At 36.7% G+C, this 23,627-nt stretch overlaps 1 protein-coding gene across 7 annotated transcripts in view; it reads right to left on the reverse strand.

Moving 5' to 3' along the window:
* DMXL1 (Dmx like 1) overlaps positions 1-23,627 on the reverse strand; it is a 171,301-nt gene that overhangs the window by 106,049 nt on the left and 41,625 nt on the right. For all 7 annotated transcript variants that reach the window (XR_002785899.2, XM_010590471.3, XM_010590465.3 and 4 more), the window contains exons 4-6: positions 20,945-21,023; positions 12,848-12,980; positions 3,147-3,213 (exon numbers count right to left, since the gene is read on the reverse strand). Coding sequence is in view for 6 of the 7 variants with exons in the window: in XM_010590471.3 (XP_010588773.1) it covers positions 3,147-3,213; positions 12,848-12,980; positions 20,945-21,023 (279 nt within the window). In the remaining variant the exon portion in view is untranslated. The remainder of the gene's footprint in view (positions 1-3,146; positions 3,214-12,847; positions 12,981-20,944; positions 21,024-23,627) is intronic.

Genomic DNA, 23,627 nt, shown 5'->3' on the forward strand with positions numbered 1-23,627 from the left:
CTCTACAGGACAGAGTAGAACTGCCCCATAGAGTTTCCAAGGAGGAGCTGGTGGATTCGAACGGCTGATCTTTTGGTTAGCAGCCTAAGCTCTTAACCGCTTCTCCACCAGGGCTCTGAAGATTATAAAGGTAACTAGTTAATAACTGAGAAGCTCTGGCAGCATAATAGTTAATCGTGCAGCTGCTGAGAATTTACATTTCTAAAAAGTTCCCACCTGAATTTAGAGACCACCTCAGGAACAGATTTAACATGCTGAACACTACTGACTGAAGACCAGAAGAATTGTGGAATGATATCGAGAACATCATACATGAAGAAACAAGAGTTCATTAAAATGAAGAGAAAGAAAAGACCTAAATGGATGTCAGAAGAGACTCTGAAACTTGCTCTTGAACGTTGGGTAGCTAAAGCAAAAGCAAAAGCAGAAAATGATGAAGAGCTCAACAGAAGATTTCAAAGGGCGGCTCATGAAGATAAAGTATTACGATAACATGTGCAAAGACGTGGAGATAGAAAACCGAAAGGGAAGAACATGCTCGGCATTTCTTAAGCTGAAAGAACCAAAGAAAAAATTCAAGCCTTGAGTTGCAATACTGAAGGACTCTATGAGGAAAATATTAAATGACACAGGAAGCATCAAAAGAAGATGGAAGGAATACAGAGAGTCACTGTACCAAAAAGAATTGGTTGATGTTCAACCATTTCAGGAGGTAACATATAATCAGTACAGATGGTACTGAAGGAAGAAGTCCAAGCCATACTGAAGACACTGTAGAAAAACAAGGCTCCAGGAATTGATGGAATATCAATTAAGATGTTTCAAAAAACAGATACAGCACTGGAAGTACTCACTTGTCTATGCCAAGAAATTTGGAAGACGGCTACCTGGCCAAATGACTGAAGAGATCCATTTTTATGCCTATTCCCAAGAAAGGTGATCCAACTAAATGCAGAAATTATGGAACAATATCATTAACATCACATGCAAGCAAAATTTTTCTGAAGATCATTCAAAAGTGGCTGTAGCAGTATATTGACAGGGAACTGCCAGAAATACAAGATGGATTTAGAAGAGACGTAGAACCAGGGATATCACTGCTGGTGTCAGATGGATCCTGGCTAAAAGCAGAAAATACCAGAAAGATGTTTACCTGTGTTTTATTGACTATGCTAAGGCATTTGACTGTGTAGATTGTAACAAATTATGGATAACATTGCGGGGGATGGGAATTCCAGAACACTTAATTGCGTGTATGAGGAATCTGTACATGGATCAAGAGGTAGTCGGCCAAACAGAACAAGGAGATACTGAGTGGTTTAAAGTCAGGAAAGTTGTGTGTCAGAGATGTATCCTTTAACTATACCTATTCAATCTGTAGGCTGAGCAAATAAACCGAGAAGCTGGACAAATAAAGAAGAAAGTGGCATCAGGATTGGTGCAAGACTCATTAACAATCTGTATTACGCAGATTATACAACCTTGCTTGCTGAAAGTGAAGAGGACTTGAAACATTTACTGATGAAGATCAAAAACCACAGCCTTCAGTATGGATTACACCTCAACATAAAGAAAACAAAAATCCTCACGACTGGACCAATAAGGAACATCATGATAAACAGAGAAAAGATTGAGGTTGTCGAGGCTTTCATTTTACTTAGATCCATCATCAATACCCATGGAAGCAGCAGTCAAGAAATCAAAAGATGCACTGCATTGGGCTAATTGGCTGCAAGAGATCTCTTTAAAGTGTTAAAAAGCAAAGATGTCACCTTGAGGATTAAGGTGCACCTGACCCAAGCCATGGTATTTTCAATCACCACATATGTATGTGAAAGCTAGACAATGAATAAGCAAGACCAAAGAAGAATTGATGCCTTTGAATTGTGGTGCTGGCAAAGAATATTGAATATACTACGGACTGCAAAAACAACAAATCTGTCTTGGAAGAAGTACAACCAGAATTCTCCTTGGAAGCTAGGATGGTGAGACTGCATCTCACACACTTTGGACATGTTGCTAGGAGGGATCAATCCCAGGAGAAGGACATCATGCTTGGTAAAGTAGAGGGTTAGGGAAAAAGAGGAAGACCCTCAATGAGATGGACTGACACAGTGGCTGCAACAATGGGCTTGAGCATACCAACAATTGTGAGGATGACACAGGACCGGGCACTGTTTTGTTCTGTTGTGCATAGGGTCGCTATGAGTCGGAAGCGACTCAACGGCACCTAACAAAAACAACAAATTCCCAGGGATGCTTATACTGCCTGATAGGGGCTAATTCCGAGAACCACTAGTAAAAACTACAGCAGTGGTGCTCAAAATTTATTATACATAAGAATCACCTGGGAATCTTGTTAAACTATAGATTCTGATTCAGTATATCTGGGGGTGGAAATGCCAATTCTCAGCAGGGGTTCAAACTGGAACAACCAGTTCAAAGCCCTGGAACAAACAGTTCTACTTCACTCTTAAGGAAACCTCATTGATGTTTTAGGGTATCTCACTCTCAGTTTGCAGAAAGCTTTGAGCCATGAGAACAATAATTTAAAGCTATTAGTGGTTCATGAACTGTTCTGTGAACCAATGATTAAAAAAATAATTTTAAAGAAACAGATTGTTGTGAAAACAGGTAATAACAAAGTATGCACACTAAAGAAATGGCTACAAATGTCTCTGTAGAAAGCCTATAAAGTCTTATATTTTAAATACAGCCTAATGGCAGTGGGTGTGGTTTTTTTTTTTTTTTTTTTAATCAACCATAGCTGTCAGCTAAAAGATAATATAAATAATAGCTATAGTTTATTGGTTCTTTATTATTTACAAAGCACTGTGTTGGTCACCTTATATGTATTGTCTAATGTAATTCTATGATTAATGACCTGTGAAGAAGGTGGTATTACTCTCATTTTAAATAAGAGAAAACCAAGGCTCAAAGAGATTAAATAACTTGCCCAAGATCACAGATGGCATGATTTATACCCATGTCTGCCCCTAAGTCTATGCGAGCTCAATTATACCACATTGTCTTTTAATATTTTAATAGAAAATAATATTTTCAAAAAAACAAATGAAGCCAGTTAATGTAACTGAAGTTCTAAAGTAAACTATAAACAATTTGGTAACAGTATTTTCATAATTTACCTTCCCAGCAGTGGCAAAAAATTCTCCATCTGGTGAAAATTTCATTAAATGTACTTGGGAAGCAGTTCTGTAAATTAAAGAATTTTCAAAGAAAATTAGTATCAGAGACAATTGCCAATACTACTTCCCTATATTATACTTCAGAACTTTGCTTCAAATAAAACATTTTTTGATAACACAAATTTCACACCCACTTTTAAGATACCTCATCAATGAACAAATTAAGGTAAATTTTAAACATGAAGTTGTCCAAGTTTAAAAATCCATGCAGAGAATGACCTAACAAAATCTTTTAAGGCCTACTATAAAAGAGACATAGCTCTTGTTCCCTTAGAATCTTAGAAACAGAGAAAGGATTATTATTTTAGTCTGGATATCTAATTGCCAAGACTCTGGATCTCTATACTCCAACATACATTTTCATGGAAAATAAACGAATAATTTCAAAATAAACTCTGCATTACAGTAGCATTTTTCTCATTAAAGATTATAGGTGGGTTAACAGGGGATTTGCAGCAACAATGAATTCAGGTGCCAGCTTCACCTGCATACTTGGTGCACACCTGCCTTTTCTTCCCAAAAAGGATGTGGCTCACTTCCCTTCACTGGCTTTACTTCTGGCTACCCATATATATGGTATCTCAAAACAATCCTCACTATCATTGCTCCCTTTTCTTTACTCAAATCCATGCTAGATATTAAATAGGTTCATTCTAAATTAATTTCTAAAGCAGACAAGAGAAATTCTGTCACGTTTCATTCCAAATATAAATATCTTTTTTGTCGGATTATAAGTGTAATAAATGCACAATGGAAAAAATTGATATAATACAGAGGAATAAAATGATGAAAATGAAATCACCAACACCATCATGCTTTTACCCAGATATAGCCAGTTAACATTGTAATATACAGACTTCCAGTCTTTTCTCTCTGTACTCCCTCCTTCATCTACTTTTTTGTGGGAAGGTGTGGAGGAGAGGTTGGAAAGTGAGCTGATATTTACAATTTGCTTTGCAGTATTATTTATTCATTTAAAAATGTATCATGAACAACTTTGCATATTAATGTACATCATTCTTTTATTGGCTACACAGTATTTTAATTGTACATATATACAATGATTTAAAATAATTTATTTAATAATTCAGTTTCCAATTTTTGCTGCCACAAAAAAAAGTGGTACAATGAACATCCTTGTGCATACATTTTTACATACCCAGTCAATCAGAAGGATATCCTTAAAACAAATTATTAAACTACAACCTTTACTCAAAACAGCAGCCAGTAGGTTCTTTAAAACAAAGTCAGATCTCAACACTCCTATTCAAAACTCCCAATAACTTCTCAGCTCATTCAGAATAACAGGTAAAGGCTTCACAATGGCCTGTAAACTGATTCCTGACTTGATCATGTCCCTTGTCACTCCTCAATTAGTTCACACCACTCCAGCCACAAGCAAAGCCCAATCTTCTTACCTCAGGGTCTTTGCACTTGACATTCCCTGTACCTTTGAGGTTCTTCTCCCAGAGACATACACACATGGCCCAGTTCCTCACTTCCCTCAGGTCTATGCTCAAATGTCACCTCTATTCTTCTTCCCCTGAACCTATTTAGTTTTTCTCCATAATACAAATCTTCACTTAACATGTATAATCAGTATTTTTTAAATATATCACAAACAGAATGTGATTAAACCTCAACTTTTAAGTGTATTCCAGTGAATGTAATCTTTAGCTGATTCTAAACAGACGTGCATCATTTCTAATTCCATGGCTTTTTCCCTTACTTTAATGTCCAAGTTACCAATGAACACCCTGAACTTAAGATTAAGTTTCCTCTTCCCTCCCAAGTGCACAAAAACACATTTTAAGTTTCCAGTTTACCCCTTGGAAACCCTCCACGAGATCTGAGCTAAAGGCAACAGAACGCTTTACCGCTCTCCACTTCTGTATGAAAGACTCCAAAGCCAAGCCACAGTTCTTTTCAAAGAGCTATCTTTGATAAAGATCTGAAATCACCTTTGTAAATTCTATATATAGGAGATCTAGATGTCTTACTCTCACTTTGGTATGTGATACCTATTCTATTACCACTTCATATAAAACTGAGGCAGAAAGAATTCCATTTAACATCCTGCTATACCTGTTTTGGTGTAGTGGTTAAGAGCTACAGCTGCTAACCAAAAGGTCAGCAGTTCAAATCTACCAGATGCTCCTCAGAAACCCTATGGGGCAGTTCTACTCTGTTGTATAGGGTCGCTATGAGTCGGAATTGACTTGATGGCAATGGGTTGGGTTGTTTTTTTTTTTTTGGCCTTATACCTGTTTATTGGTTTCCTGTGTCTTGTTCTATCTGTTTGGTGCTGTGTACCCAGCACTTTCACTAAAGCCTGAAATAAGACAAATATTCTATAAATATTTGTTAAATGAATGAATAAACCTGGAATTGCTATCTAAAGGGTATGAAAAAATTTAAGGCTGTTGATTCATACTTCCAAATCGCTCTCTAGAAAGATACCACTTTTGTTTCCTCATTTACAGTCTATAATAGTGCCTGTTTCTCCAAGGTCTCACCATTAATAGATATTATTCATCCTCTTCTTTCTAGATACTTCATATTTCTCGATTTTGAGGTCAATCAACTGATTTTTAAAAAACTGTTTTATTGTAGTAAAAATACATGTAACAAAAACATTTGCCAATTTAACAATTTTTAGATGTACAATTCTGTGACATGACATTGCTTACATTCATCATGTTGTACAACTATCACCACTGTATACTTCCAAATTATTCCACCACCATGAACAGAAACTCAATGCTCCTGAGCTGATTCCCCATTTTCCCCTCCCTTCCACCCCTGGTAGCCACTAAGAAGCTTTGGTCTCTATACTTTTGCCTATTTCATGTAAGTGGGGTCATACTATATTTGCCCTTTTGTGACCGATTTCACGCAACATAAGGTTTTCAAAGTTCGTCCATAAAAAAAAAAAAAAAAAAAAGTCGTCCATACTGTAGCATATAATATTAGGACTTAATTTCTCTTTATGGCTAAGTAATATTCCATTGTATGTACATACCACATTGTGTTTATCTATTCATCTGTTGATAGACATTTGTTTCCACCTCTTAGCTATTGTGAATAGTGCTGAAATGAACACTGTTGTACAAGTTTGTTTGTGTTTCTTCCTTCAATTCTAGGATCATTGGGGTCATATGGTAGTTGTTGTTTTTTTTTTTTTTTTTACTCTATGGTAGTTATGGTAGTTGTATGTTTAACTTTTTGAGGACTTGCCAAACCGTTTTCCATAGTGGCTGTACCATTTTTCATTCCCACCAGCAACGAATGATGGTTCCAATGTCTCCATACCCTTGCCAACACGTGTTATCTTGTTTGTTTTCTAACACAGCCATTCTAGTGGGGCGACATGGTATATCATTGTGGTTCAGATTTGTATCTCTGTAATGACTGAGGATGTTGAACATTTTTTCATGAGCATGTTGGTCATTTGTGTTTCCTCTTTGGTGAAATGTCTGTTCTAGTCCTTGGCACACTTTTGACTGGGTTGCTTGTCTTTTGTTGTTAAGTTGTAGGAATTCTTTATATATTCTGTATATTAAACTTTCATTAGATTCATGGTTCCCCAAAATTTTCTCCCATCACGTGAGTTGACTCTTCACTGTTGATAAAGCCCTTTGACACACAAAAGTTTTTAATTTTTATGAAGTCCAATTCATCTTTCTCTTTTGCTGCTCATGCTTTTGGTGTCATATTTAAAATTTCGGTGTTAAAAACTAGGCCCTGAAGCATTACTCCTATGTTTTCTTCTGAGTTTTATGATTTTCTCATGCTTGAATCTTTGATTCATTTTTAGTTAATTTTTATATATGGTTTGAAGTATGGGTCCAGCTTCATTCTTTTGCAGATTTCCAGTTTTCCTAGAATCATTATTAAAGATTATTCTTTCCCCTATTGAATGGAAATAACACTTCTGCTGAAAATCAACTGGCCATATATATAAAATATAAGGGTTTATTTCTGGGCTGTCAATTCTATTCCATTCCACTATATATCTATCATTATATGAGTACCAGGCTGTTTTGATGACTGTAGCTTTACAGTGTATTTTGAAATCAGGAAGCGTGAGTCCTCTTTGTTCTTTTTTGAGATTGCTTTGGGTATTCAAACTCCTTGCTGTTCCACATAAATCTAAGAACTGGCTTTTCCATTTCTGCAAAGAAAGCTGTTGGAATTTTGATGACTGCCTAGAATCTATAGACGGCTTTATGTAGTATTGACATCTTAACAATATTAAGTACTCTAGTCCAGGAACATGGAATGTCCTTCCATTTATTTAGGTCTTCTATTTAATTTCTTTTAGTAATGTTTTATAGTTGTCAGTGTATAAGTCTTTCATCTTCCTGGTTAAGTTTATTCCTAGGTATTGTATTCTTTTAGATGCTATGTAAAAGGAATTGTTTCCTTAATTTCCTTTTCAGAATGCTCAATGGCGATGTAAAGAAATCTGACTAATTTTTGTGTGTTGACTTTGTACCCTGACACTTTGCTGAATTCATTTATTAGCTCTAATAGCTTTCCTGTGGAATCTTTGGGGTTTCCTATATATAGAATTATGTCATCTGCAAAAAGGGTAGTTTTATTTCCTCATTCCCTGCCTGGATAGCTTCCCCCCGCCCCCCGCCCCAATGGCTCTGGATAGGACTTCCAGTACAATACTGAATAGCACTGGTGAGAGCAGACATCATTTTTCTTCCTGATCTTAAGGAGGAACCTCTCAGTCTCTCTCTCAAGGGAAACCTTATCATGAAAGGGTACTGGATTTTGTCAATGCCTTTTCCGTGTCAATTGAGATGATCATGTGGTATTTTTCCTTTGTTCTATAAATGTGATGTATTACATTCATGGATTTTCTAATGTTGAGCCACGCTTGCATTCCTGGGGTAATTTCCAGCTTGTGATAGTATATAATCCTTTTAATATGCTCTTGGTTTCCATTTGCTAGTACTTTATAGAGGATTTTTGCATCTGTACGTATAAAGGATATTGGTGCGTAGTTTTCTTCTGGTTTCTTTGTCTGGCTTTGGTATCCGGTCAATCAACATGTAATATACTGATCCATTTGTACTGTCTTTTTAAACTTTTTCATTTCATTGTCCTTTGTTTACCATTGAGATATGTGTTCTTCTCTCATTAATTTTAAAAACATTTTTTAATGTGCTTTAGGTAAAAATGTTACAGAGCAAATCAGTTTCTCATTTGATAGTCTATACCTAAAGTGTTCCATGACATTGGTTGTATTCCCCACAATGTGTCAGCACTGTCTCCATTTCCGCCCTGGGTTCCCTGTTTACTTTAGTCTGGTTTTTCCATCCGTTCCCTTCCTTCTCGTATTCACTTTTGGACAAATGTTGTCCTTTTGATCTTGTATAATTGATTGTTCTAAGGAACATATTCCTCTAGGGTCTTATTGTTTATTTTATGGGCCTGTCTATAGTTAAGGTGAAAGGTGGTCTCTAGGAATGGCTTCAGTTCCAGGTCAGAAGGGTATCTTAGGGCTATAGCCTCAGGGGTTTCTTCAGCCTCTGTCAAACCAGTAAATCTGGTCTTATTTGTGAACTTGATTTTTTGTTCTACGTTTTTATCCTGCTCTGTCCGAGACCCTCTGTTGTGATTCCAGTTAGAGCAGTTGGTAGTGGTGTCCCAGTACCATCTAGTTCTGGCCTCAGGGGTATGTAGGCTGTGGTTCACATGGTCCATTTGTCCTTTCGACTAACTGCTCTCTCGATTCTTTGGTTTCCTTCACTCTCCTTTGCTCTGGACAGGAAGAGATCAATAGCTGTATTTTAGATGGCCACTCGCAAGTTTTCAAGACCCCAGATGCCACTAGGATAGGATACAGGACATTGTCTTTACGAGCTATCTTGTGCCAACTTGGCAAGATGTCCTCCGAATATATGGTCCTTCACCTTTGAGCCTAGGAACTTTGTCCCGTGAGGTGTTTTGGTTATGTCTAAGAAGTTTCCAGGGCTGTACCCCTTGTGTGCTCTATCGTCTATATTAATATACATGCAGCACCTACAATTACGTATGTAGAAATATCCATACCCAAACCCATATCTGCAGGTGGGTGTGCTCCCTTATACCTTCCCACACCTCTTTAGCATACCTATCTACCTATGTATTCATTTGCAAATTATTATTTGTTAATACTAATGTTGCAGAACTATCTATGTTATAATAATTACCACAGCTGCCCTTTATTCATGCTTTCCTCTCAATGTCTTCCTTTGCCTTGGTCAGGTTGTGCTGACCTTCTTTGTGCCTTACCTTTCCCTTTACCAATATTAATGTGTGCCTTCTAAAAAAAATTTTTTTTTTTCTATATTGTTAGGAATATTCCCTCCGGTCCCCCTCCCATCTCTAGTAACAATCAAATAATTTTTTTTTTCTGTATATAAACCTTCTCTCTCTCTTTTTTTTTTAATAATAGTGGTCTCATACAATATTTGTCCTTTTGTAACTGACTTATTTCACTCAGCATAATGTCCTCCAAATTCATCCATGTTGTGAGATGTTTTGTGGATTCATCGTTATTCTATCATTGCATAGTATTCCATTATGTGTATGTACCACACTTTGTTTATCCATTCATCCACTGATGGGCACTTACGTTGTCTCCATCTTTTTGATACTGTGAGTAATGCTGCAATGAACTCAGGAGTGCATATGTCTATTGATGTCATGGCTCTTACTTCTTTAGGGTGTATACCTAGAAGTGGAGTTACTGGATCATATGGTATTTCAATTTCTGGCTTTTAAAGGAAGTGCCATACCTGTTTTCCATAGTGGTTGTACCATCTTGCATTCCCACTAACAGTATAAAAGAGTGTCAATCTTCCCACAACTTTGCCAATGTTTGTTATTTTCCTTTTTTTTATGAGTGCCATTATTGTTAGGGTGAGATGGTATTTTAGAGATTAAAATCCTTGTCGGATATGTCATAGCCAAAAAATTTTTTCCCAGTCTCTAGGTTCTCTTTTTACACTTTTGGAGAAGTTTTTTGATGAGCTTAAGTGTTTAATTTTTAGGAGGTCCCATTTATCTAGTTCATCTTCTGCTGTTGGTACATTTTAAGTTATGTTTGGTATTCTATTTATGCCATATATTAAGGTTCCTGTTTTTTCCTCCATGATTTTTATAGTTTTAGGTTTTACATTTACGTCTTTGATCCATTTTGAGTTAGTTTTTGTGTATGGTGTGAGCTACCATTCCTGTTTCATTTTTCTACAGATAGACCTCCAGTTTTGCCAGCACCATTTGTTAAAGAGACTGTCTCTTTCCCCATTCAATGGACTTTGGCCATTTATCGAGGATCAGCTGCCCATTGGTAGATGGATTTCTGTCTAAGTTCTCAATTTTGTTTGTCTATGTATCTGTTGTTGTACTCATACCAGGCTATTTAGACTACCGTGGCTGTATAGTAGGTTCTGAGATTAGGGAGTGTGAGGTCTCCTACTTTTTTGTTCTTTTTCAATAACACTTTAGTTATCTGGGACCTCTTTCCTTTCCACGTAAAGTTAGTGATTAGTTTTTCCATCTCATTAAAGAATGCTGTTGGAATCTGGATTGGCTATGCATTATATCAACAGATTGCTTTGGGTAATACTGACATTTTCGCGATGCTAAGTCTTCCTATCTGTAAGCAGGTATGTTTTTCCATTTATGTAAGTCTCTTTTGGCGACCTGTAGTAGTATTTTGTAGTTTTCCCTGTATAAGTCTTTTACACCCCTGGTTAGATTTACTTCTAAGTACTTTATCTTCTTGGGGGCTATTGTTAATGGTATTGTTTCCCTGATTTCCTTCTCAAAGTTCTCTTTTTGGTGTGGAGGACTTTCATGCTATAGCCATAACAGGTAAATGACAAACAAGAGCCAAATATGTAATTGAAATTTGCTATACCCATATTTCAAAAAGTAAAAAGAAACAGGTGACAGAAGAATCTGATGGTGCCTGGCTACCATTACTGAATATTTTGATCAAAGATTCTACAGAAGAATCCTGACCAAATTCTCAAGGAATCCAGATTTTACGGAGTCATAAGTCTGGATGAACTTTAAAACGATTGCCCTAAAATAATCTTTAAACCTTAAATCAAAAATATCCCCTTAAGTCTTCTTAAAATCAAGTATAGTTTAGCTTAACTAGTAAAGAATGTCTGCCTTTTAGCATTGTGCTCTTTTAAGATTTATCGACATGGGATCAAACTAACAACAGTGACTTGAAAGATGAGATAGGAATCTTAGGGGGCAGTGAGTACATGTTAATGGGGGCAGAACAACTCGGAAAAGGAGGGTGAAAATTACTGCACAACTTGAAGAATGTAATCAATGTCACTGAAATGTACATGTAAAAGTGAATTGGTGTATGTTTTTGTTGTGTATACTCTCAATAATAAAAAATTATTAAAATAGGTAAAATTAATTAATGTATTTTATTCAACCTAATATATCTAATCAATGTAAATAACAGCCCTTATGGCAAAGTAGTTAAGAGCTCAGGCTACAAACCAAAAGGTCAAGAGTTCAAATCCACCAGCTGCTCCTTGGAAACCCAATGGGGCAGCTCTACTCTGTCCTATAGGGTCACTATGAGTTGGAATCGACTTGACAGCACACAACAATAATAACAACAATATATCTAAAATTCATTTCAACATGTAATCTTTATAAAAATTATTAATAAGATATTTTACATTTTTGTGCTAGGTTTTTGAAATCCAGTGTCTATTTTATACTTACAGCACATCTCAGCTTACACTAGCCACATTCAAGTGTTTAGTAGCCACATGTGGCTAGTGGCTATCACATTGGACACAGTAGTTCCACAATATACAAATTAACTGATATTTTTCTCTAATATTTTACGTTTCATTGTATAGAAATTTACGTTTTCCTCCATCTGACATTTATTTTGGTGCCAGGTACGAAATAAGCTCTAACTTCATTTTCCCCTCAACCGAGCTAGACAGTTTGCCCCACTAATGTAAAACACCACCTTTTATTCTGAATGTATAATTGGGTCTAATCCTGAACCCTAATCTGTCTGTTGTTGTATCAGTAATACACGCTTTGAACAGCTACAGCTTTAGAATTCATTTTACTATCTGTACATCCTTATTCCTCTTTTCCTTCAGAATTTTCCATATTAATCCCTTTAAATGAAGTTTAGAGCTATACTCAAACATAAAAATCCCAATAGATTTTGAAAGGATTATGTTCAACACATAGATTAATTTGAGGAAAACAGACTTCTTCATAATAGGAAGGCTTTGAAGGCTTACTTTTGAAAGTAAGGAAGGTCTCTTTCTCCTTTTGTATAATTCTGCAAGTTTCTATTTAATGATCTTCATATACACCTTACAAATTTCTTATGTTTCCTCTAAGTTATTTTATATTGCAATTACTTTACACATAAATGTATGGAAATATGAAAATGTGTAGAACATGGGAAAATCTGTAGAACATAGGAAATGGCAAATCTCTATATACGAAAAGGCACATCACAAAATAAAAATCAATATTCTTTATGTTAGTGTGGTTTTGCACAAACTAAAATACATTTTTAATATACAACGGCATTGAATAGGCCTTTCAGTTTGTCTTAATTACTCACTTACCTGCAATGCCAGATGCATCTCCAATTCCCAGAGTTAAGATCGGATTTATCTGGATTTTCATCTTCGTTTGGCTTCTCCAAATTAGTATTGGACCAGAGCTGCAAACAGCTGGAACCAGTTAAAAGACGACTGCCTGAAAAAAAATCATTCACCATTTACTGTTTAGGATATTAATAATTACATGTGGTTGGGTTACAAGCTCATGAGTTTCATATAATAAACACACATTCTTAAAAAAATTCAAATAAAAAATATTTGCAGAGAGAAGAAAGATGACTATTTTTATTTTGTTGAAGCAGCAGCTTGAGAAAGAAGTGAAAAGCTCTTATTCTCTCTCTTTTAGCAAACAGTTAATGAGCATCTTCTTTGTACCAGACCCTGGGGACACAATGACAACGCACTATTCAAGATTAGTCCACATTCAGTGGAGGGAAAGACATAAAAAACATTATGATTCAATGTAAAAGTATTACAGACACGATGGATATGTGTGTAATATTTTACAGAAGCCCATAAAAAAAAAAAAAAAAACAAAAACCCAGTGCCATCGAGTCAATTCCGACTCATAGCGACCCTATAGGACAGAGCAGAACTGCTCCATAGAATTTCCAAGGAGTGCCTGGTGGATTCGAACTGCCGACCCTTTGGTTAGCAGCTGTAGCACTTCACCACTATGCCAGCAGGGTTTCCTACAGAAGGGAGAAATTATATATACCTGTAGTGAAAATGTCAGGGAAAGTGATGAAATGCAACTTGGTCCTTAGGAGAATAAGCAGTTGAGACAGGCATTTTAGAAATGGGATCTAACAGAAACAAAGGCAGGAGGGCATGTGAGATCATATATTTTCCCAAGAATGCCTAATAATATGGTGTGATTAAGGGATAAGGTACAAAGTATGACTAGAAGGAAAAACTAAGGTTGGAAAATGTGAGGTCAGATTGTGAAGGATTTTGAAGTTCATAGGAGTTTGGAATTTATGTTATAGGTAGTTAGGAGTTACAAGGGTTTTAAGTAGGAAGATTACATAATCGGATTTGTGTTTTAGAATAAAGGATCTCAATTGGATGAACCTGATGAAGTCTGTGAACCTCCTTCACTTGAAATTACATGCAAAAGTTTTAAGTATATATATAGGATATGCATCTTTCTAGAGAGGTAATCCATAGCTCATATCATGCTATCAAAGACTCCAGTACACAATGAAGGTTAAAGATCTTTTTTAGAAAATAACTCTGGAGAGGGACATGATTAAGGAAGACATAAAAGAGAGGAAAACCAATCCATAATAATACAAATCGAAATCATGAGGATCTGAAGCAGATATTAAAACAGGAAGCAAGGATTTGAAAAACATTTCAAAAATAGAATTGTAAATGCCAGACACCAACAAAAAAATAGAACAGTGGTTTCAAAGACAGATTCCAATTTTATGACTTGAGTAAATGAAGAAAAGATTATGCTGTCAACCAAAGAACGTAAGGAAGAAGCAGCAATTTTGGCAAAAAAGCTGACAATACATAAGGCATTCACCTCTGCAGTTAAGGACCATGGATTTGTATGTCTTTGGAATGATCACTTTCTTATTTCAAAAAGAAGGTGGGTCTATGGCAAAAGTATAGGGCTTATATCAGGAATCCCAAGTAAGTCACTTAAATAGCCATGCTTATTTAACCTAATTGGGCAACCTCTGAGCCTCAATTTTCTCATCGGTAATAATAGGGATTTGTATAAAGTTGTAAGGATTAGCTGTAATATGCATAAGTATCTAACACAAGCCAGGCACTTAGCAGAAGTTCAAAAAACAGTGTCAACTAGCTAGAAAGTCTCAGAGACAGTTTTTTAAAAAAAAAAGTACAGAAAGTACTAATGAAACAATTATTCCACTGTTGAATTGACCAACAGACACAAACTTTCTTTTCTTTAACATAAACTGAAGATGAAATTAATGTACCTATGGAATCGACTCGATGGCACTGGGTGGGTTTTTATGAACTTAATATAGAATACAAAATAATTAATCCTGGAATAAAAGTAGGTATGGTATGATACGGTATGTTGATTCAGAAACCACAGATGAAGGCATACATAAAATGTGGCATATCTGTGCAAGGGAATATTATTTGGTCTGTTAAAAATGATGTCGCAGCAGAGGTGTCTGACCTCCTCTAATTTCACAAGAGGGAAGGAGAATCAATATCAATAGCCCAAGACTGATTCCTGTGAGGTGGAGGTAACACATGCCTCCACTCTCCAACCTTTTTACCAGGGTACTCTTTTCTCTGTAGAGTTCAATAATTCGTGACAGTGCCCGTGTAGAACTCAGAGACCATACTTATGATTACGGGGTTTATTACAGAAGTGACAAGCTACAATTTAGGTTCAGGAATGCTCAGGATACAATTCGTCCATCACAACAGCCTCTTCTCAGCTGTGCCATAGCCTGGCCCTTGGCCCCTTAGCTTGGCCTCTGCCCTGCTCACTTGCTCAAGTGCTACAAAGCTCTTTTAGCTCCAACAATAAGCACACCCCACTCTGCCAGCAAGCCTTGGGCCCACAGGCTGGGAAGCCGACTGCGTCGTCTTCTGGTTCTGCAGCTACTGTTTCTTTGCCACTACTTCTCACTGTCTCCAGTGTTACAACTCTCCCTCTCTGTCCTGGTTCTGTTGCTTCTGCTGCCTCTCTCTGTCTTCTGTGTTAAAGCCCTCTCTCTTTCTCTCCCTCTCCATGTCTCCCTTTAACCCTAGTGGGATGGCAAAACTGTCCAATCCCCTCCTTACGGTCATATACTTTATTAGCACGGCCCCATCCCCACAAGGGTGCCACGCATCTTATTTACATTATTAGTAAGCTATCTAATCCCCTTGGTGGGCCACAAACAGCTCATGTGCATAGTCCCACCCAGTTATTTGGGGAGTGTTACGAAAACTATAGCTAGAAGAGCCATATTAAGAATTCACTACACCAGACAGTCATAAAGAACAATGCACTTCCATGCTTTGACTTGGATGAACCTTGAAAACATTATGTTGACTGAAATAAGTCAGACACAAAGGGACAAATACTGTATGATGCCACTTATAAAAAATATACAGCACAGACAAATGCATACAGAAAGAAGTTTATTACTGGTTACCATGGATTGAGGGGAGGAAAATATGAGGAGTTACTGCTTAAGATGTACTGAGTTTCTGTTTGTTTTTGTTGTTAGGTGCCGTGGAGTCTATTCCAACTCAGCAACCCCACGTGACAGAGTAGAATGGCCCCATAGGGGTATATGAAAAATATTTGAGAATGGATAGTGGTGATGGCTGTACAACATGGTGAATGTACTTGTGTCACCGAACTGGTTAAAATGGCAAATATTTGGCTATATATATTACCACAATAACACTAAAAAAAAAAAGATAATCAGTGGTCATTAGCCATTACTAGATATAGAAATGTTAAGAAAATAGTTATCTTGTAATACCACTCAGTAAAAACGATTTTAGGGAAACTTAACATTAATACTATTCCCTGAAGCATTAGTACTGCTAGACTACAAGCACAAAAATTCCGAACTACCAATATGTCATTACTACAGAAATATCATTTAATTCAAATATTAATTTTTTTCCACATTTTTCACAACGTGTCAACATTCTCTTTAGTTGTGTGCTGGTTGTTCTATTTCTAGTAGTTTCCCTGCTCCCGTATCGTCTCATCTTTGCTTTAATTATTGAACAAATATTAAATGTTTTTATTGCAATAATTAATATGACACTTCAAGTAGCTATCCAGATCGCTTCATAACAATATTTGCATAGAAGTTTATAATTTACTAAGTACTTTCATTTAGATCGTCACTTCTGATCATTAAAAAACAATCTTGTGAAGTAGATATTAATTTAACCATTATAGATAGATATTAAGTTAACCATTATTGAACTGTTAAATAGCTTGCTCTTGATCACAGGACTAGTAATCAAATATATGAACATTTATTGAATGCCTAATATATGCCAGGCTCCAGAAATAAATACCGAGTAAATCTTAGCCCTTGTCTAATAAAAAAAAAAAAATTATTGTGAGGTGCCGTCAACTCCATCGCGACTCATAGTGACCCTATGTACCACAGAAGGAAACGCTGCCCAGTCTTGTGCCATCCTTACAATCATTGTTATACTTGAACTCATTGTTGCAGCCACTGTGTCAATCCATCTCATTGAGGGTCTTCATCTTTTCCGCTGACCCTGTATTTTACCAAGCATGATGTCCTTCTCCAGGGACTGATCCCTCTTGACAACACATCCAAAATATGTAAGATGCAGTCTCACCATCATTGCTTCTAAGGAGCATCCTGACTATACTTCCTTCAAGATAGATTTGTTCCTTCTTTTGGCAAAACAGTCCATGATATACTCAATATTCTTCACAAATGCCACAATTCAAAGGCATTGATTCTTCTTCAGTCTTCCTTATCCACTGTCCAGCTTTCACATGCATACGATGCAATTGAAAACACCATGGCTTGGATCAGGTGCACTTTAGTCTTTAAAGTGACATCTTTCCTTTTTCAACACTTTAAAGAGGTCCCAATGCAATGCATCTTTTGATTTCTTGACAGCTGCTTCCGTGGGTGTTGATTGTAGATCCAAGTAAAATGAAGTCCTTGACAACTTCAATTTTTCCTCTGTTTATCATGATGTGGCTTATTGGTCCAGTTGTGAGGATTTTTGTTTTATGTTGAGGTGTGATCCATACTGAAGGCTGTGGTCTTTGATCTTCATCAGTAAGTGCTTCAAGTCCTCTTCACTTTCAGCAAGCAATGCTGTGTCATCTGCATAATGCAGGTTGTTAACGAGTCTTCCTTCAATCCTGAAGCCCGTTCTTCTTCATATAGTCCAGCTTCTCAGATTATTTGCTCAGCATACAGATTGAATAGGTATGGTGAAAGGATACCACCCTGGTGCATACCGTTGCTGACTTTAAACCACTCAGCATCCCCTTGTTCTGTCCGAACAACTGTCTCTTGCTCTAAGTACAGGTTCCTCATGAGCACACTTAAGTGTTCTGGAATTCCCATTCTTCGCAATGTTATCCATAATTAAAATAAATAAATCATGTAAACAAATGAGTACAAGTTATAGTGCTATATATGAGGTGAATGAAAATACCGTGGCTTGGGTCAGGCGCACTTTGGTCCTCAAAGTGACATCTTTGCTTTTTAACACTTTAAAGGGGTCTTTTGCTGCAAATCTGACCAATGCAATATACTGTTTGATTTCTTGACTGCTGCTTTCATAGGCATTGTTGATTGCTCCTCCAAATAGAACGAAATAACTGACAACTTCAAAACCTTCTCTGTTTATCATGATGTTGCTTTTTGGTCCAGTTGTGAGAATTTTTGTTTTCTTTATTTTGGGGTGCAAGCTATACTGAAGGTTGCAGTCTTTGATCTTTATCAGTAAGTGCTTCAAGTCCTCTTTGCTTTCAGCAAGCAAGGTTGTGTCATCTGCATGCTGCAGGTTGTTAATGAGTCCTCCTCTAATTCTTATGCCATGTTCTTCTTCATACAGTCCAGGTTCTCAGATTAGTTGCCTAGCATACAGGCTGAATAAGTATGGTGAAAGATACAACCCTAACATACATCTTTCCTGATTTTATACCATGCAGTATCCCTTTGTTCTGTTCAAACAACTGCCTCTTGGTCTATGTACAGGTTCCACGTGAGCACAATTAAGTGCCCTGGAATTCCCATTCTTTACAATGTTATCCACAATTTGTTACGATCCACACAGTCGAATGCCTTTGCATTGTCAATAAAACACCGGTAAACTTCTTTCTGGTATTCTCTGCTTTCAGTCAAGAGCCATCTGACATCAGCAAAGATACCCCCTGTTCCATGTCCTCTTCTGAATACGGCCTGAATTTCTGGAGACACCTGACAATGTACGGCCACAACTGTTTTCATATGATCTTCAGTAAAATTTTACTTGCATGTGGTATTAATGATATTGTTCGATAATTTCCGCATACTGTTGGATAATCTTTTTTGGAATGTGCATGACTATGGATCTCTTCCAGTCAGTTCGTCAGGTAGCTGTCTTCCAAATTATTTAGCAGAGATGAATGAGTGGTTCCAGCTTTGCCTCAACCACTTTTCTGTCAGTTTGTTCTCGTGGTAGCTTGTGTGTTGCTATGATGCTGGAAGCTATGTCACTGATACTTCAAATACTAGCAAGGTCACCCATGGTAGACAGGTTTCAGCAGAGCTTCCAGGCTAAGGCAGACTAGAAAGAAAGACCTGGCAACTACTTCTAAAAAAATTGGACAGTGACAACCTTATGAATGAGCCAACTCTTCAGACAGGGATTGGACTGGGCTATAAGACAGAAAATGATACTGGTCAGGAATGAGTTTCTTGGCTCAAGTAGACACATGAGACTGTATGGGTAACTCCTGTCTGGAGGGGAGATGACAAGGCAGACGGAAACAGAAGCTGGTTGAATGGACTTGGAAATACAGGGTGGAGAGGAGTGTACTGTCTCATTAGGGGGAGAGCAACTAGGGGTACATAGCAAGGTGTATATAAATTTTTGTATGAGAAACTGACTTGATCTGTAAACTTTCACTTAAAGCACACACACAGACAAAAAAAAAAAAAAAAAAAAACTCTTATGCATGAATACGACAGAGTAGAATTGCCTAATAGGGTTTCCTAGGTTGAAATCTTTATGGGAGTATGTTGCCAAGTGTTTTCTCCCACAGAGTGGCTCATGGGTTAGCAACTGAGTACTTAACGATTGTGCCATTACCAGAGAGAAATTTTCAATCTTACAAATCTCATGAGAACAAACATTTTAAAACACTGTGATTTTTAAAAAACTTTTAAAAGTATATTGTAACTTTTATCTTCCTGTCCCTCCTGTCTCTGTTTTTTCTAACTCACTGCTACCAGACCAATCTTACAAAAGCATAAATCTTAGCATGTCATTTATCTCTTGCAAAAACCTATAACAGCTTTTAGACAACTGAAAATAATTAAATTTAAAATAATTAACATTACTTTAAAGAACTTTTCATAATATGTTGCAGTCTTACCTCTTCACCTCTGGACTAATTTCAGCCCCAGTGAGCTAACAACTCTCAGCTACAAGATACATTTTCTTTCTCTGTGTCTTTGCTCATCGTGGTAGAGTGTTAGAAATGGCTCCCAATAAATCATATCTCCCTGTGTCCATGCCCCTCTGCAATATGACTTTGTCACACCTTTCATCAAGAGATAGAGTCAATTCCTTCATCCCTGGACTATGGGCTAGCCACGTGACTTGCTTTGACCATATAATGTGGCAGGAATAATACTATGGAACTTCCAAGCCCAGGCTTTATGAGGTCTTGCAAGCTCTGTTTTCCCTCTTAGCATGCAGCTACTATGTAGAAGGCTACTCTGCTAGAGAGGCCACGTAAGAGAGGACCTAGAGGTTGAACACCACAAGGAGAGAGGCCACATGGAGGTGAAAAAGCCATTCCAGTAGACAGCCAGCATGAAGGTTCCAGACACATGAATGAAGCTTTTCTTGGATCCTCTAACCCCAGACAAGCTACTTCAGCCAATACCACATGAAGCAGAGATGAGTCATCCCCACTGAGCCCTGAAAGAATTCCTGACCCACATAATCATGAGCAATAAAATCACTGATGTTTAAAGCCACTATGTTTTGGGATGGTTTTTAAACTCAGAAACAGAATACTGATACATATTATCTCTTTTTGGAATTCACTTCTTTTTCCTTCCTCCCTGCCACTCCACCCTTGTTGTTAAAATCTATCTATTCTCACGTGAAATACTCTTCAATAAACCTTGACTCACCAAGAGAATTAATGTCTCCTTCCCGAAACAATAGGTATGCCTATTATAGCATTTAGCACATTCTGTCATCCATTACAGTACATATTTGTCTTCATTTCAGAATAAGTTTTAAAAGGTCATGATCTTGTTTTACTTAGTTTTGTATTCCCCATAATCTCACACATAACAGAACTGAAATCATGAAAGCAATAAAATCAAAAGCCTAGGCAAGCGATATTTCAATTAACCCCACTTGTTTTCTTACCTGTGGGATCCCAAGTTATATTGTGTGCTATAGACTCCAGAAAAAATTGGCCAGTTTTCTGCCACTGACTATATGATTCCTACAATTGAAAAAAAAAAAAAAGAAAGGTAGTTTATCCAATTATGACTGGCACGTTTTCTATATCAAATGTATATACATTCATGCTTATTATTCTTATAACAATACATGTAGTCATTTTTAAGATCAAAATGGTTAATTAAATGAAGACAAATAAGGAATATATGATGATGGAGATTATGAGAGAATATCCATTTCTGGAAAACCCAAAGTCTGTGTTCTAGCATATAACAAATAAGAATATGCCACCTTGGACAAGAGTATTATTAACCTCACACATTTAAAATTACAATAATTATTATTTGTATTATTACAGTTACAGTTAAAGGTTTAATTTTAAGTGTGTCTGGAACTTTGCTACTTTGGGCTTCCTTCTCTTTAAAAATGTTTCCTCCCCACCTGGGATATCATGACAGAATGTAGAAAAATTTAGAATAAGAGATGTAACACTTCCTTAATGTTATGCAGTTGCCGCCTTGAGTCGAAATCAACCCCACAGCACCTAACAACAACAAGCATTCCATTCCTTAAGACAATGGTTTTCGAACTTTTTTTGCCTGCAAGCCAGTTAAGAAATACATGTACTGTGACCCAGGCCACACATACGTATATACGTAAACGCATGTAAATTTCCCTTGACTACATATAATGCACTCTGACATTTTCTCTTCTACTTTATTGTCTTTGTAAACTTAGGTGTGGCCTACTAAGTTGATTTCACTACCCACTAACAGATTAAGATCCATAAACTTTCTCCTAATGCAGTGGTTCTCAAACTAGCACAATTAACAATAGCCTGAGATGTTTATTTAAAATTCAAATTTCCAAGGCCCATGACAAAAGATTCAGGTTCAAAGGGCTCAGGATGGGGCACTGGAACATGTATTTTAAAACAAAGAATAACCCCAGGTGGCCTGTAGAATATGCTTTTAAAAAATACTGTCTTATAGGAATGGCTTTCAATCACGGTACACATCAGAACCCCCTCTGGAACTAGAAATGCAAGTGCCTAGGCACAAATCCAGGCCTACAGATTTAGAAATCTGCAGCGCAGAGTGTAGACATGTGTATCCATCAGTGATTCTGAAGTGCAACTCTCATGAAAAGCTGCCGCCTTAAAATAATAGTCCAGAATGTACAAAGAAAAGGGAGTAATATCTTTTTTATGAGAATCTAAAGATTCTCTGGGATTCTTCTGGAATCAGAGATTTTGTGCATCTTCCAAGTCTAATTTTTCTACCCGACAGTCTACCCCTTTATTATGAAGTTTTTTTTTTAATCTTTTCTGCAAAGTTAGTACTGCCCACCAATAAACCAGCTTCTTCTAGTTGAGTCTTTGACACTATCACATTCATCAATTATAACTAGTAAAAGAGAAAATATGTAAAAAACTAAAATTCTCTATTCTACCCTTACTAATAAAGGCATTTTACTGTAACAGTCATTTTAAAAAGTCAGTTATTTTATTCAACAAATACTGAATATTATTTGCACTGCACTGCTCTGGGTGCTTGAAGCTATCATCTTTAAATTTTATTTTTAGTAATTACCATTACTAATTCATAAGGCTACAAGAGCCTCTAGTATTAGATTCATTAGGTAATATATAATAAACAAAAATAGAAATCAGGAGAATTGTGGACACGCCTTCCATAGAATTTAAAGGTGTATATCAATTAACCCAGAGAAATCCCTTTCATTAACACAAGGTAGGGAAGAGAATGCTCACACCTACAAATCAATAGAGCTGGCTTCAGTCTTAGTTCTGTGGCTAAACAGCTGTTTTGGTGGTCAAGTTACTTATTTTGTTTGTTTTCTGCTGCCTTAATTATAAAAAATAAATAATAACTACACAAACTATATCAGAAAGAATTCCTAAGGTACTAATGACCTAAATGAAAATGATATGAAAACTATCAGTAGGTATATAACTTAAGCAATAAAAATAGTGAGTAAATATTGGGGTTATGTGGTAGATCTCATAGGTGCTTTAATAACTCATAACCATTGGACCAGGTTATTTTCCTCATCTCCACTGTAAGATTAAACTAGTGATTTAAACCATATGAAAGAGGTCAGCAGAGTGTATTAAGAGCCGAAGGACTGGTTTCTACAGCTGTTGCTTTCTAGCTGTCTGATCAACTCTGCAAGAGTTGTCTTAAGATATGTGTATTAGAAAAACATCATATAATTCTTTACAATTAACACATTTCCACATACAGTCTATGACATCATGCCATCCTTACAATATCCCCATGAAGAAGAATAGATATTAATCAATTCTGGAGTTAAGCAAGGAGCCTCATAGGGTTGATTAACTTGCAGAGTTGATCAGACAGCTAGAAAGCAACAGCTGTAGAAACCAGTCCTTCGGCTCTTAATACACTCTGCTGACCTCTTTCATATGGTTTAAACCACTAGTTTAATCTTTAGTGGAGATGAGGAAAATAACCTGGTCTAATGGTTATGAGTTATTAAAGCACCTATGAGATCTACCACATAACCCCAATATTTACTCACTATTGCTTTAACCAGCCTTCAGAACTATTTCTGAATATGATTTCTTTATCAAGAAAAACATTCACTGACTCATTAACAACTACAG

Source organism: Loxodonta africana, chromosome 2 (genome assembly GCF_030014295.1).
Source record: "Loxodonta africana isolate mLoxAfr1 chromosome 2, mLoxAfr1.hap2, whole genome shotgun sequence".
Taxonomy (NCBI): domain Eukaryota; kingdom Metazoa; phylum Chordata; class Mammalia; order Proboscidea; family Elephantidae; genus Loxodonta; species Loxodonta africana.